The 16,016-nt window shown below is 42.7% G+C and overlaps 1 protein-coding gene across 1 annotated transcript in view; it reads right to left on the bottom strand.

The window, feature by feature from the left end:
* DARS1 (aspartyl-tRNA synthetase 1) overlaps positions 1-16,016 on the bottom strand; it is an 80,919-nt gene that overhangs the window by 17,610 nt on the left and 47,293 nt on the right. The window contains exons 5-7 of the mRNA XM_006275889.4: positions 15,587-15,689; positions 10,639-10,719; positions 10,067-10,126 (exon numbers count right to left, since the gene is read on the bottom strand). Of these exons, the coding sequence (XP_006275951.1) occupies positions 10,067-10,126; positions 10,639-10,719; positions 15,587-15,689 (244 nt within the window). The remainder of the gene's footprint in view (positions 1-10,066; positions 10,127-10,638; positions 10,720-15,586; positions 15,690-16,016) is intronic.

Genomic DNA, 16,016 nt, shown 5'->3' with positions numbered 1-16,016 from the left:
CTGATGAGGTGTTTACCCAGTTTATGGGACGATACTTACAGTTTCTCATTATTACTGTCTGTCCCATTTTAGCAGCTTCTCTAATCCCCCTAAACATTTCATAATCACCATTACCTTCTTGATCAGGTGGCTGGTAGTACAAACCTAGTACTATGGTGTTTTGGTTGGTTTTGTTTTTGGAGTACAGAATTTCTACTCACAGGGATTGTATGGTAGTTTTCCTTCTAGATAAGCTTTTTACACTGTTATTCTCTATACTACTCTCAACATAGTGTCACTCCTCCACCTGCACATCCTTACTCTGTCATTCCTATACAGTTTGTAACCCAAAATAACAGTATCCCATTGATTATCATCCTTCAGCCAGGTCTCTCGAGATGCCTATTATGTTAAAGTCACTATTTAATACCAAACATTCTTGTTCCCTTAAATGCTAATGGAAAAATAAGTGAAAGGGTTTTGATAACAGCAGAAGTCATGTGTACAGAAATGTTTCCCAAAGAAGAGAGAGACGCATTTAAATTAGCTGACTAAAACTGTATTTTGCTCCAAAACATAAGTCATGTGCTTTAATTGAAAGTCTGGAAAGTACTGTTAGAGGAGTATTCCTTTTTGTGCAATAGTTAACTTACTGTGTGTGTAGATAACCTACAGTTACCTACAAAACCAGACTGGATGTTCTCTTCACACTCTGAGGTTTGGCGTGAAAAAGTAAGTGCATGATGAAAAACATTTGAATACGTCAATGAACCTGTATCTGATTTTACACCTATGTAGCGAAAGACCCAACAGTTGGTAATCTACAGCTGCATAGAAATGCATCAGACACTTCTAGCAAACAACCAAAAGATTTTTTTTTTAACAGTGATCTGCGTCACAGCACTATTTACTTCTCCTTTCTGCAAGGTGCCTGACTTGTCAGTTAGGCTGAGGAGACTTGTGGGTTTTTTTCACATGACATGACACCAAACCGCATACACCCAGAAACCAAACAAAACAAATGACATCACCATCCAAGTTTAGACAGATAACATGCAATGTAGTTTAAAACAAGCTTATGCTCATATTCATTGGAAGATGAAAATTTCACTCAACTGAAAAAAAGCAAAAGAGAAAGCTGTAATGTATGACTGCCTCGTACAAATTCAGGTTACTGGAATTCTCAGAGTGATAAACATTTAGGAATGAAAGTTGCTGAGCTGGGGTCTTCGGGGACTGGTATCTTAATTGCAGGTATACTCCCAATACTTTCAAAAAGCAGAAAGCAGAGTTTTGATCAACACTGAAGAATCAACCCTCTCTACCTCTTTTCACGTTCCTCTGCCCCAGCCCCCAGGAGATAGGCATAGGTGCCAAAATCAGAAACTGAACCTAAGTCTTCTGCACTGCAGTGTTGCCAATGGACTGGTCTAGAGGAGATATTGGAGATATTTTCTTATTTTGCTATAAGTTAGTAGATGACAAAACAGTCACATTTGGAGCATGTCATGTATCTGTCTGACTAGAAGGAGATTCAAACTGAGAAAAATGGATTAGTAACAAATACCTAGCTTAGGCTGTTTAAGGGGCACATGAGAAACAAGGCCTCTTTCCATCTGTTTGATGGACAAGCACCAATTCTGTAGGTGGAAAAGATTACATTCTTAAACTATAAAACCATGGAAAGCAGGAAAAAAAGGGATTTTGCTATACTTGTTCCTTACCAATTTGAAAGCAATTATTTGTTTTGCAGCCTAAAGCCGTGCACTGGGGGTGTTCAAACCCCAGCCCACAGGTCTTGCTGCATGCCCAGAAATTTAGCCGTGGGGGAGCACGGCTTAGAAATTTGGTGGCAGGGGAGCAGTTGCAATTAACACTGCTGCTTCTCCCCTGCCACCAAATTTCCAAGCCGTGTGTGGCTGCATCAGCCCAGGTGGGCCATTCCCACATGGTTGTATTGGGTCCACGAACCAGATCCAGCCCGCGGATGGACCTGGCACTGCTCATCTGGCTGCGGACCAAAAAAGCATCACTGTTGCACAGTGCAACAGAACCAGGTGAGAGCTAACCTTTTTCTTTATAAATAGCTTTCCCAAGAATCTCTCTTTCCTTTCTTTAAAAGGTCACAGAGTAAACACAGTGGCCTCGTCATCCCATTTTCAACATGATTTCTCAACAAAGTTAGTATTTGTAAAACTTGCTGGACTGACAGACTTGGAGACTGAAGCTTCACCAATTAGACCACAGATACAGAACAATCAATGACAGCAGCAACAGTGCAACCCTCTCCTAAGTGCCTCAACTGGGACCCTCCAAAAGTGAGAAGGTATTTGAGTTTTTATACCCATTCAGTCATTGGCTTCCCTGTGGAGACTACCAGCAAGAATACCCATTTAAGATCTATTATGAGATGGACTTCATTCCTATTCACTAAGAATTAAACAGATCAGCAAGTCATTTCATATAGGCTGCTAAAGAGCCATCACTACCAATCAGAGCTGGATTCAAAGTAAAGACCCCAAAGGGGAAAATGCTTTAGGCCTTATTACCACTTTCCTGAGCCAACCTGTCCCGAACTAAAGATCTGAGAGATTATTCTGTGCCAGTCTGAAGCACCACTTCTCTAATTTAAGCATGTTCACTGTTGTAAAATAACACTTAGGACAACAGAGAACTAACTTGAGTGGTTAAAGAATTCAAACCGTCTTTAACTACCTCTGCTGATATAGCTATTGCAACATGGTTTTATAGCAGCATTGTTACTGTACCATATGTGCTACAATATCTAGGTACAACAAAGCAAACTGAAGATGGTGGCAGCATTTACTAGGAAATATTTTTGCTTTTGCCTTTATAGAAGTTACTTGACTGCAATAACTTTTTCTATAACAGTTACTCCAATAACAAATCTTCTACAGATATGAACTGCATTATCTGAATCCATTCCACAGACTGCAAAGATTCCCTCAAAGACTTAAAGGAAAAATAAAATAAGCATATACCACCACTTAGATTTTATACCCAGTCCAGTATTAGTGCTTCAACAATGCCAGCTGATCTGGGTTTCACACACCAGCTCATGATCTTCAATAATCATGTCTATCACAAACAATGGAAGAAATTTTGCTAACAATATTGAATCCAGTACAATCTCACTCAGAACCTTTTCCCAGTTTTGCTAACAATATTGAATCCATAGATTCATTGTTAGGGGCTGGAAGGGACCTTGCAGATCATTGATCCAGCCCTCCTGCTCTAGGCAAGAAGACAACTGGGGTCAAGTGGCCCCAGCAAGGTAACTGTCCAGTCTCCTCTTGAAAACCTCTAGGGTAGGTGACTATCACCTCTGGAGGGAGTTTATTCCACGCTCTGGACACTCTGATTGTGAAGGAGATTTTCCTGGTATTAAGCCTGAAGCGGCCTTCCAAGAGTTTGTATCCATTGCTCCTGGTCTTCCCCAGGGGTGCCCTAGTGAACAGTTGTTCACCAAACTCCTGATGCACTCCTTTGATATAGCTACTATCAAATGATCTCTCAACCTTCTCTTCTGCAGGCTGCAGAGACCCAAGTCCCTCAGCCTTTCCTCGTATGGCTAGTCTTGCAAGTCTCTGATCATACGGGTGGCTCTTCTCTGGACTCTCAAGTTTTTCCACGTCCAGCACAAACTCTCTCATAACCTTTTCCCAGTTTCACCTACCTACTGTTGACATTGTTTGTTATTTAAAGAATTAATTAAGCTTATAAATACTGTGATCACATGTACCTAGAGAAATGGGAAGAAAAATGAATCATCAGATGTAAGGGGGTTTATCATCATCTTGCAGGATTGAGCTTCAAGACCCCTACTCTTGTGAAATTTGATTTGCCCTCTTCCTCAGCTTTCATACCCATAAAAATGAGCCTCACATTTTCCCAATTCATACAGATGAAGGACTATGCAGTTGTCTGCGAAACTCTTTACAAAACAGAAACACATAAGATTTAGACTGATAAATGGAATCCATTTGATTGCCTAACTTTATCCCAACCATGCAGTTGATCCAATTAAAGATATCACCCAAAATAAATCCTTGCCATTTGCCCATAACGACTGAGACATTCTTGAAAAATTCTAATGAAACTCATGAAAGTTTTGCTTGAAAAAAGGCTTCAGGATTGTACCATAACTAAACTATGATGAACCTAAATAAAAGCTCCTATGCTTTAGATGGAGGCACTCCAAGAAACAGAAATCTGAATCTGCCTGTCAACTGTCTATAGCCCTTTTTATATAGAGAGTTTCTTGAAATATAGAGCTTTTACTTTGACAGTTTTTGCAATAATGCTTAGGAAAATGCAAGGTCTTAATGTCTCTGAATAGCTCATTTAAACTGAAGTATAAAAGAGAGGGTAAGGGTATGAAAAGCAGGAAGAGTCTTTTACCAGGCTATGCAGGGATGGCTCTAATTTAGGAGTAGTAAATCAAATGCTCATTCAGTGTTCAGGGACCCAAGAAGTTTCTGGGCAGTATCAGACTTACTGATTTCCCCCCACCACCCAACAACAGTGATTGATTAATGAACAAAAGTTAAAGGAGAAGAGGCACTGGCCAGAGTCCTGGGTCTGAGATATCCCTCAGTCACCTAGATTTCACACAGATTCTAGATAAGGGTAAGACAACCTACAACCCACATGCCTGTGAAGAGGTCTGATCCAGTATGGATGATCAGCTCCACAATGCTGTGTTGCTCTGCCCCTCTGCTCCACAGTACTCTCGTCTGCTGCACATCCTGCTGCTCCACAGTGTCTAGGCTTCCCTTTGCTGCAGAGAGGCTGGGAATCTGGCAGTCAGCCCCTAGCTAGCGATTTAAATGCCAACTCAAAACATACCTATAACAACTGAGCATTTGAAACTCCTGGCTGCCTTAAGACCTACCTACACTAACGCTCCCAATATTGTTTCCACTGGTGTAACTAAACCACTGAAACCAATGACAGACTTCAGGAAAAAAAAACCTGGGCTGCCGTCTCTGTTCATGAAATAATTCCTATGCATACACAGTTTAAAACATGTGCTTCCCCACACACATACCCACACAGAGGAAGCCTTCCTTACTCTATTAACTTTCTGTCTGTCTATTCAACTCTCTCTGTGTGTTCTTTAACAAAAATTCAGGGTCAGGTTCATGCATAACCATTTTGGCACCCCCTATTGTAAAGCTAGCTTATGAATAGGCATAAGCCTGACCCTGGGTTTTTGTTCCCGAACAAAGAGGGAAGCAGTTGTACTCATACAGGCATTAAAAAGACAGAAAGAAATGTGACAGAAGTAGACAGAAACTGCCCAAGAGAAGGCTCAGTGAGTACCTAACTGTAGTCACAGGAGTTAGAGCCAGGTTCTGACTACTGAAGGGGCTACACATGTAGAAAGAGGGGGGAGAAGGGACTATGATCTGATCTTTCATCCTTACGTCCGAGCCCATCAAGAGGCTAAATTGCCTTACTGAGTTTCAGATGCCCTTCTGACCTATCACAGAATCACAGAGAAGTAGTGCTGGAAGGGACCTCCACAGATCATCTAGTCCAACACCCTGCCGCAGGCAGCATCTTTCCTATCCAAATCATCCTATACTCTTAAGACATGCTTTTACAATGGATCACCCCCATTTTTCAGTTTAAAACACTGCCTATGCTGCTTAGCAACATAGGGGAGGTAAAGATGGCTTCTGTTGAAGGCAGAGTTGGGGGATTAGAAAGATGTCATATACCAAATGGGACTCCAGAAGTTTCTGGACAGTTGAGGTACTGCAACTGTATTTGAGATGAAAAGGTGTCCAGGAGAGTCCATCCTCTTGAAGGTCACCAGCTACATTTAATGGATATCCAAGCAAGAAAACCATCAACAGTGAGACTGCACCACATGCACTGTCATCCTGCCACTTCTATGTGCAAGGCAGAGTCTGACCAGCTGGCACTAATTGCACTGGCAGGTATGGATGCAAACTCTGGTGAAAATCTACTAGCTTATCATCTTAAAAAGAGAACCGAGGAACTTAACAGGTCTGTAGTTAGACAAGAGCAAGGTCTACAGTTATTCCACACTTAGCTTCGCCCCCTTCTGCCCTGTCCCTCATGTTTATTTTGGCATGAAGCTTTGTTTTTTCCTAACTATATATCTATTACATGTTTTTTTTCCCCCTCCCCAGATGCACCAGCTCAAACTGTTATTTCCTGCTAGTATTCCTCTAGTAGAGATCCATGGTATTATTTCTCTTTGGTCTTCACAGCTTTTTTCAGTTTGGCATCCCCAGAGGATTTCATGAGTGTGCTGCTGAGCCTACCTGCCAGATCAACAGAAGGTATTTACTGAAACTGGACACTTCCAGCATCCCACCAGACTTCTTGCAACTTACCATGCTGCCTTTACCACTACCATTTTTAAGGTCTTTCAAACAACGCTCACATTACAGCATTTACATTACTAGTACTTCATAAATCCGATTTTTAGATTCTGAAATGAAATACACTATTCAATGATGTGCTGATGAGGGGACCAATCCAGTGAGCCCCAGGACCCCCCAAGAAGTAAACAAGACCTGAGGTTTCTTAGCATCCTACAGGATAAGGCCCTGTGAGAAGCCATTAATCTTGGTCTAAATAAAATAACTCCCACTGCGATGGTAATTCAAAGTATGGTAGTTGAAAAAATAAGACATTCCTATAAGGCCCTAATGAATTCAATGCCAGTATTTTTCCAAACTTTCTGATGAAACAAATGACCATTGATTCTTGGCTTCCCACTCGCACGATTTGTTTATTGAGAATCTGTGTCACTACTATTTATTATATTGATAGTTTTCAAGAGGTGCTAGGAACCTCGCAACACAAAAAACAAAGGGCTATTCATTTTCTGATGAGTTTATACAAATATCGTTTCAATGTGGAGTCTTGAAAGGCAGAAGGGAAGGAAGGACAGGAGCCATCTGAGCAGGGACACGCAATTAAGGCAAATGCATGATGCAGTAGAGCATATTTTTTTTGGTTTTATTTTTCAAAGAAATGAATAAAAGTAAGAAAATTTAGCCAGATAATTTCTCCAAGCTAAGGTAAAAACAGTAGGTATTTGAGATTACTAAACTGGTCCACAGAGACAAAGGTGTTCTATGTGTAGGAAGAAAGCCCAGGGAATACTGTAGGAAAAATGAACTAACAAGATATTGAGGTTAGCATCATTACTTAATATAATACTATATGTGAGATAGGCTACAGTAGTATAGTATTGCACAGTGAGGGCCAACCTTTCTGGCAGGCACAAGCTAAGTTGTGCATCCTTCCCAAATGCCACTCTAATCCCCTTCTACTGTTTGATGTGCTGCTCTGGTTTCTGGTCTCTGCCCTGTGCTCCCTGCCCTAACTGGTCCTCTGCTTTCCACTCCTCATTGCTTCTGATGCTGTATTCCCTGCACCCTCCCTGATCTGCTGTGTGCCACCCACAAAGGCTGCCTGTGACACTTGTGACAGGAGTGCCACAGGTTGGCCATCCCTGGTAGAACATATCTAAATTATATGCTAAAAATTCAAGACCTCCATCTGATATTTCAAACTGAGTTCCTATTAAGTTTCTTGGGTACCGAACACTATATTTGAGGGGAAATGGCATTTCTCTGTGTTATTCATGTTCAGTCACCCGGGATTTCATTAATAAAACAGGGACCCAGCTGTACATGGCCCTCAGCCAGATCCTAAATGTCCTCCTCCAAATCAATATTGCTTTCTGATGAATTTCAGGAAGGGGATATACAGCATCTGATTAGTTCTTTATTGTTGTTTGCATGTGTATGTAGAGATAAAGATTGCTCCCACCACCCCCACCCCACAAACTGAAAATAATTTGTTAGTTTTTCCCCCGGGTAAACACTAAACATTCTTTCATTTCTTCAAGAATGAAAAAAGCAATCACTGGGCAAGCTTCCCACCCCCATACTGGCTTGCACTGCTAATGTATCTCAGTCCTAACATACAATACCTTAGCTAGCCCAGCAATGCCTTTCTTTTCAGCAGCTGACAAGCTGCAAGTTGTCTGATGGTAATATGGACTATGAACTAAGGACTATAACCCAAAGGGAATTAGGATCCTAAGATCCCCATATATACATGGGGAAAATTAGATGACTCAGAATAGGATTCACGAGAGCCAGTATGCCAAGCAAAGTCTAGCTACACTAACCCGCAGGTAATCAGGAAGACAAAGGTGTGCCTGAAATCCTGCCCCTCCCTGCAAGCAAAGGTGTTATTTTTTATATTTTTAAAGCCAACAGCTTTGCAATGAGAACACTAAGCCCGGAAAACAGGAGACCTGGGTTCCCCTTCTCTTCTTGGGGAACCCAAACAAACACCCTAATCACTAAACTACTGATTCTTATTCTGAGACGACAGCACTCATTATCATCTTCCTGTAGCTACATAACAGCAGACAAAAATTCGAGATTCAGTGGGTTACACAGAAACAGCATGACTGTTAGGGTACACTCTGGTGAAGGGGGAGAGCTGCATTGCAGTCCTTGCTCCAAGATCCATTCAGATATTTTACGTTAAACAGTTATTGGATATAATGCACAATCAGGCCTTGGACCAGGGGTCAGAGACTAGGCCTTCTTCCTTATAGATGAATGCTTGAACTGTTAGGTTAACATATAAAAAGGATTATTAGTTACCACTCATACCCTCTCCCCTTCTGGCTGTATTTTTTTAAATTGAAAATGGCAGCCACTGCTGGCTTGTGTGGAACTCAATTCTTTAGGTGTGTATTAGGCATGATCTGTACCTACCTACCACACGATGCCAAGGGTCTAGTTCAGGGGTCAGCAATCTATGGCCTATAGGCTGGATCCTGCTGCAGATGTGGGGCTTCAGCAGTTAGATGACCTGCTGCCACTACTTTTCCCAGCAACTACACAGGGGAAGTGCCTGCAAGTCACTGCTTTTCCCCTTGACTGCATGGGGAAAGTGTCTGTAGCTAGTGATTGCCCCTATGGCAGCAGGGAAAAGCAACTGCTGCTGAAGCCCCCTGCCACTGCAAGGAAAAAAGTGCCAGCTGTGGACATTTTTCCAGTGCACCTGCTGGAAAAAGCAGCAGCAGCAGCTGGGTGCTAGTGCCTACCTGCCATATACTGGTTAGTCTCTGACCCAAACTGGGTAAATTTGGCCTGCAGCCTGAAAAGGTTGCCAACCCCTAGTCTATCAGGCTTGGCTATGAGACATACCAACCTGCTCAATTCTGACAAGATGCAGGCAGTTCTAGGCATGTGCAGGACCAGAACTTCAGATGCTTAGGGAACTTCACTGGTAAAAACTTAGGGCTTTATGGAATTTAGGTGCCTACGGGATTGAGAAAGGGTTCTGAAGAACAGTGAGGATTTAGGCACCTACATTCTGTTTCACTACAGTAGTTAAATAGTGTACTATTAGTTGTACAGCACCACAGTCGGGTGTAAAAACAGGGCACTTGTTTCTAAACCTCTAAAAGCAACTAACCATTTTTTCTTGGACTGACAGTAAGCAAAAACCCATATCCTCTTCAAAGGAAAGCCTTGCATTTGAGTTTGTATTATTGTAAGGTCTGGGAAAATGGTACTGAGGATGCTGTTATTTGGGGCCAAAAATCCCGTTAAGAGGAACCTACACTTCTCAGACATAAGCAACCAAAGAAATATCTCCCATAAGTTTCCCACTCCAGAGGCTTGAAATGAAACCTTAACTAAGAACTTAAATTACACGTTATTCCGACTTAATCCCAAATCCTTTGAATCCTTATAATGTCATCTAGAATCCCCAACCTGCGCATTCATAACCTGTTCCTTACCTGGAATTCTGTCAGTTGGACATGAGTACCTTAAAAAGTGAATGTTTTCCTATCAGGAGATACTTTTATCTTAGCTGGAGTTCAATGCAACTGCATATATATATATATATATATAACAGTGGTTTCTTTCCTCACTGTTATTTATAAATGAACAGTTTAAACAAGCTCAGAACTATCAAACTCAAACCCAGGGGTTTTCACAGCTCCAAAAAGCTTTAGTTTTCCATACAACAGTGTGTTCCTTACCCTCAAATCAATGACTCTGTTGTCCAACCTTGTATCCTGGTTTACAGTAGCTCTTCCATCCTAAAGAGTAGTGTAAAAGTACATAATGAAACCAGATGCCTGCAAAGAAACATCCTAAACAGAGTAAAAGACTCTCATTAAAAGCCAAGGGTTATTTAGTAGAATGACTTCAAGTATTATTCTGGAGCTACAGTACAGCAATCCAAACCTAATTCTTCATTCCCAATGTGAACAAGAATTTAAGGGATGACCTTTCCCAATGGACATAAAGCAGAAACCAGACTCAAAGACTGCTAAGGACCTGGAATACAACATATGATGTTTCTATTTCACAAAAAGCTCCTACATCTCTAAGTGGTATAAGGGGATGTTGTCTGCAAAGTACTTAGCTCAGGAAGTATTAGAAATGGAAGGTTTCAAGGAACACAACACGATCTGGACAATATAAAGGAAATTAAATGCATTCAGAAAAGTATCACTGCATTGAGAAGAGAAACTATTATGCTTTCTAGCTTTTGCTCAAGTACAAATACAACAAGTTCAGAGATATATCAATGATGAAGAGTTTTCACCTCCTCTCCTTCCACCTCTGGCCGAACAGCATCATCCAGCTGCAAGGGCAATCGGGGTTCAGCCAAACTGATCACATAGATCTGAAAGCGAGACAGTAACAGAAATAGTATAAAACCCAGTTCAAAACGAGGTGTGATATATAAAAGGGTATTTCTGGACTAAACATGAAACAGCATTTGCATAAGTCGTTAGCTACAAGAATGTAATTTTTTCTCACAGTCAAGAACACAGGGATGTTTTCACAACAGGACTGGGAATATGTAAGTATCATTTCTTCCTTTTGAAAAATAGGAAACATCACTCATGTGGGGTTTTTTAAATCTGTTTTGGGGGTTTTTTGTTGTTGTTTTTTAGTGTACACATCTGGGAGGTGCTGCATAAAGGGGGTGGCCTAATGGCCCAAACAAAAGGTTTTAAATATGTAGGCTTAATTCAATTTGGGATCTGGATCTCAGCAGGGTCATCTTAGTCCTCACTCTATTACTATTGCTATTACAGCCAATACAGGCTGGAGTTTCAAATACAGAGTAAAAGACATTCCTTTATCTTACATTCTAAATAAGCATGCAGTAAGATGCATGTCAGCAGCTCTTTTGTAAAAATCAAGTGTACCTGATTAGCATCATATTCAAGCATATTTGATCAAACTGAGTAGCTGTAGGGGCTTTTCTGGTATCCTTTCCTAAAATTTACTTCTCCACTGCACCTATTTATTATACTTTATACACTAGCTGGCTACTGTACTCCAACCCCAAGGCAACTGAGTTGCAGTGATGTTGTATGTGTAGAGTGTAAAGTGCTCAGCTGATGGTTATGTAACCATTAGACGCTAATTCTATTTAAACAAACTGTAGAGCTACACTCCCTCTAGCTTCAATATGCAAATACGGGAATTTGGAATTTCCCTTATGCGTATTTCCCAGAACTTTAGTAACATTAGGTCAAAGCAAACATTACCACTGTTGAGTAGACCACTTCATAAAAGATACCCTTTTTATTATAGTAAAGACACTTGCATTTGTGTTGAAAAAACCATCTAGGAAAATTCCTAGGCTTATGCCTAGAAAGAGAAAGGATGATCTGTTTGAATTTGATTTTTTTAACAAAAAAAATCAAAATAGGAATTAAAAGCCAACCCCTACCCAAATTGTTTTAGGTAAATACCATTTTTACTCAAACATAAGATAACCCTGAATATAAGACAACCCCCTCAATAACTGGACTCTATATATGGACAATTTATACATTTCTTATTATTTTCTAGGTACAGAATCTAATTTTTGGAGGTCTGCCTTGAATTTGTCCCGCTCTCACTACAGCAAGGAAAATAAATCTGGGAAGATGAGTCAGGTAGCCTCCTTCCTTTTTGCCCTCTTCTGTCACCAGCCTTCTTTCCCCCACTCCTTACTATAAAAACCTGCTTTCCCCGAACGCATGGAAATGAGGGGCAAATTCAAAGACACTGACATTGAAATAAATATAATTTACCATATAGGCAAATTACTACAGGTACCCATAGACTTCGTTTATCCAGAATTGATGCATTTTACCTATTTACCTACTTACCCATAGTACAAACTATGCATGATATCAGTCCAAAGTCAAAAGGCTCATTATGCACCATAGAGCTCATTGGACTAGGCCCCACCAAAGTAGACAACATTTCAAGCCACAGTGCAGTAGGTGTCAGAAAGCAGTGTTGGCTGATGCCACAGCTCAGTATGCATGTGTACTCCAGATATACCCCAAAAAGGATCTATGTGTTAATTAGCCCCCACTCATTATTGGAACTGGGTGTTGTCATGAGTCCTGGGATGTTCCAGAAACTTATATGCAGATGGAGGTGTAGGGCAACCTGGTCCAGCTTCACCTCAAGGAGAACAGGACCATGCTAATCATGTGGCAGGCTGAGAGAAGGAGTGCTGAGTGAATTGTTTGGGGCCCTGCTTGGTGATGTTTGCCACACACTTAAGGCTGGTGAAGAAACAGGAATCACTGGATCTGGGAAAGAAAGGCGCAGTTCAGCTGTGGGAGTGAAGAGGAAGTGGAAATGTATTCAGTGTAGTGGCTCCCCATGACTTGAAAAAGGAGTTGGTACTGAGGGGGGCTGCAAATAACGCTACCATTTATCTTATTCAGATGGGCTGCACTAACCAATCCTTGTGGAAGATTCCCCTCACTCTGCTGATTTTGGGACATGTGTTTTACAGTCATGCTCAGTGTTGGCTGTGTATAATTAACTTCATTAGTTGGTTTCCAGTATTGAGCATGTGATACTTTTGGCAGCAGTTTATTTCATAGATTTCATAGACATTAGGGCTGGAAGGGACCTCGGAAGATCATCGAGTCCAGCCCCCTGCCCAAAGGGCAGGACGTCAGCTGGGGTCATAGGATCCCAGCAAGATAAGCATCCAGTTTCATCTTGAAGGTGTTCAATGAAGGCGCTTGAACAACCTCCGGCAGCAGGCTGTTCCAGACCTTGGGGGCTTGGACAGTAAAGAAATTCTTCCTTATGTCCAGCCTGAAACGATCTTGTAGTAGTTTGTGACCGTTCGTCCTCGTCATCCCTTGGGGCGCTCTGGTGAACAAACGTTCCCCTAGATACTGGTGGTCACCCCTGATAAACTTATAGGTGGCCATCAGATCACCCCTGAGCCTGCGCTTTTCCAGGCTAAAGAGCCCCAGGGCTCTCAGCCTGTCATCGTAGGGTCTGCTTCCCTGACCTCTGATCATGCGTGTGGCTCTTCTCTGGACTCTCTCAAGCTTCTCCACATCCTTTTTGAATTGTGGAGCCCAAAACTGGACGCAGTACTCCAGCTGCGGCCTCACTAAGGCCGAGTACAGGGGGAGAATGACGTCCCGGGATTTGCTTGAGAAGCATCTATGGATGCAAGCCAGCGTTTTGGTCGCTTTACTAGCCGCAGCATCGCATTGCAGGCTCATGTTCATCTTGTGGTCAGTGATGACCCCCAAGTCTCTTTCTTCCATAGTGCTAACCAACATAGCACTGCCGAGCCTATAAGGATGCTGCGGGTTTTTTTTCCCAAGGTGGAGAACCTTGCATTTATCGGTGTTGAACACCATCAGATTCTCATCCGCCCACTTGCTGAGCCTGTCCAGGTCAGCCTGGATCATCCGCCTGTCTTCTGGTGTGGATGCTTTGCCCCAAAGTTTGGTGTCATCGGCGAACTTGGCCAGTCCGCTTCTGACTCCAGTGTCCACATCATTAATGAAGATGTTGAACAGTATAGGTCCAAGGACAGAGCCCTGGGGGACCCCACTGGTCACAGGACACCACGATGAGTGACTTCCATCAATTACTACCCTCTGGGTCTGACCCCGGAGCCAATTTTCCAGCCAGTGGATCGTGGGGGACCCAAGGCGACAATTGGCCAGTTTCTCCAAGAGACGATCATGGGACACCAGATCGAAGGCTTTTTTGAAGTCAAGATATATGACATCAATCTCATCTCCCTTGTCCAGGTGACAGGTCACCTGGTCGTAGAAGGAAATGAGATTGGTCAAGCAAGACCTACCCGCAACAAACCCGTGCTGGCTATCCCTTAAGATGTTGGCGTCGGCCAGTCCATTAAGGATGGCCTCCTTAATAAACTTTTCTAAGATCTTCCCCGGGATAGAAGTCAGGCTGATGGGCCTATAGTTAGCCGGATCCACTTTCCTCCCTTTCTTGAAGATAGGCACCACGTTGGCCTTCTTCCAGTCTTCGGGCACTACACCAGAGCGCCAAGGGTTTTCAAAGATCCGCGCTAGAGGCTGGGCTATGATGCTCGCCAGCTCCTTGAGTACCCTGGGGTGAAGATTGTCAGGTCCGGCTGACTTGAAGGTATCCAGCTTCTCAAGATGTTCCTTCACAAAGTCAGCATTAATGGAGGGCAGGGGATCACCCTCACCCGGACTTCCCGGCCCTGTAGCGGGCACGGGCGTCCCATGGGGCTGATGAAAGACCGACGCAAAGTACCTATTTAATAGGTTGGCTTTTTCCTGGGCGTCAGTTGTCAGTTGCCCCATCTGGTTCAGCAGGGGTCCATCGTTGCCCCTGCTTTTACTTCGGCTCCCCACATATCTGAAAAAGGACTTTTTATTGTCCTTGATGCTCAAAGCTAGCTGGAGTTCAGTTGCAGCCTTGGCTTTCCTGGTCTGCTCCCTACAGGACTGGATCAGTGCAGAATAATCCTCCTTGGAGGTGACTCCCATCCTCCATCCATTTAATGATAGACAACGCATTTAACGAAGTTTCCTTGTACGCAATTATAACACACGTGTTTTTCCCCAATGCTAATTGGGGGGGGAAAAAAACCTCATCTTATATTTGAGTAAATATAGTATATCAAACTATGATCCCAAACCAAATGTTTTAGGAGCAGATATATGCCACAAGTTCTTAAAAATGTGTCAAGGGAAGGCAGAAGTGTTTTGTGCTTATGGTGTTAAACCAAGGGTTTTCACAACCTTTTTTAAGAACTGTACCCTTTCGGGTGGTGGTGTCCAGATGCCGAGCATGGGGGGAAAGCTCACATGTGGCGGTGGGTGGCAGTGTGGGATGGTGAATGGTGGCCGCCATGTGTGAGCTCCACGCCCCTCTTCCCCCATGTCCGGCGAGCCAGGTGGTGCATGTGTAGCCCACGGAGGGGCGCTGCTGCCCTTTGTGGCTCCCCCCCCCCCGGGCTCTGCTCCTGGGAGGTTGCAGCGCTCCATCCCCACCTGCTTGCACGTACCCCCTTGGACCATTTCAAGTACCTGCAGTTGACAACCCCTGTGTTAAACAGTTAAGTTTGTGGGCTTAATGCAATTTACTTGGTGACTAGTTTACAAAGCATATTTCCCTTACGTGTATAATAAAAATGGACATTGGACAACATTTTTATAAAACCCTTTTTAAAAAGCATATCAGATATTTCACCCATCACTGTTTGGTTAGAAAATTACCCTTTGAATGTGCAGCTCAACATCTTGTTGAGTACAGCCTCCAATTTTCTGATGCACTTTCCTCACAACACCTTCTACATCCACAATGCTCTCCTTGTTAATGCTGTCAATAAAGGAAGACAGTTTAATAATTTCATCACACTTCAAAGTACTAATTTAGTTATCAACCACTAAGGAGGACTTTAATCAGTATGTAATGCTGGAACAATACAAGAGATGAACATCGAAAGTAAAGTCATTATTATACACCAGATTGGCCAACCTGCACCATGAATATCACAAGAGTCATGGGCAGCAGACAGCAGATCAGGGAGGGAACAGGCAGCACAGCAGGAGATAGAGCAGGAAGCAGAAGACAAAGCTAAATCAAGTAGGGAGCACAGGGGAGGAATCAGAAAGCAGAGCAGGAGACTGAGCAGAGTAGAGCAGA

This window comes from Alligator mississippiensis, chromosome 4 (genome assembly GCF_030867095.1).
Source record: "Alligator mississippiensis isolate rAllMis1 chromosome 4, rAllMis1, whole genome shotgun sequence".
Taxonomy (NCBI): Eukaryota; Metazoa; Chordata; order Crocodylia; family Alligatoridae; genus Alligator; species Alligator mississippiensis.
The sequence above is the reverse complement of the archived record's forward strand: the minus strand, read 5'-3'. Positions and strand labels throughout refer to the sequence as shown.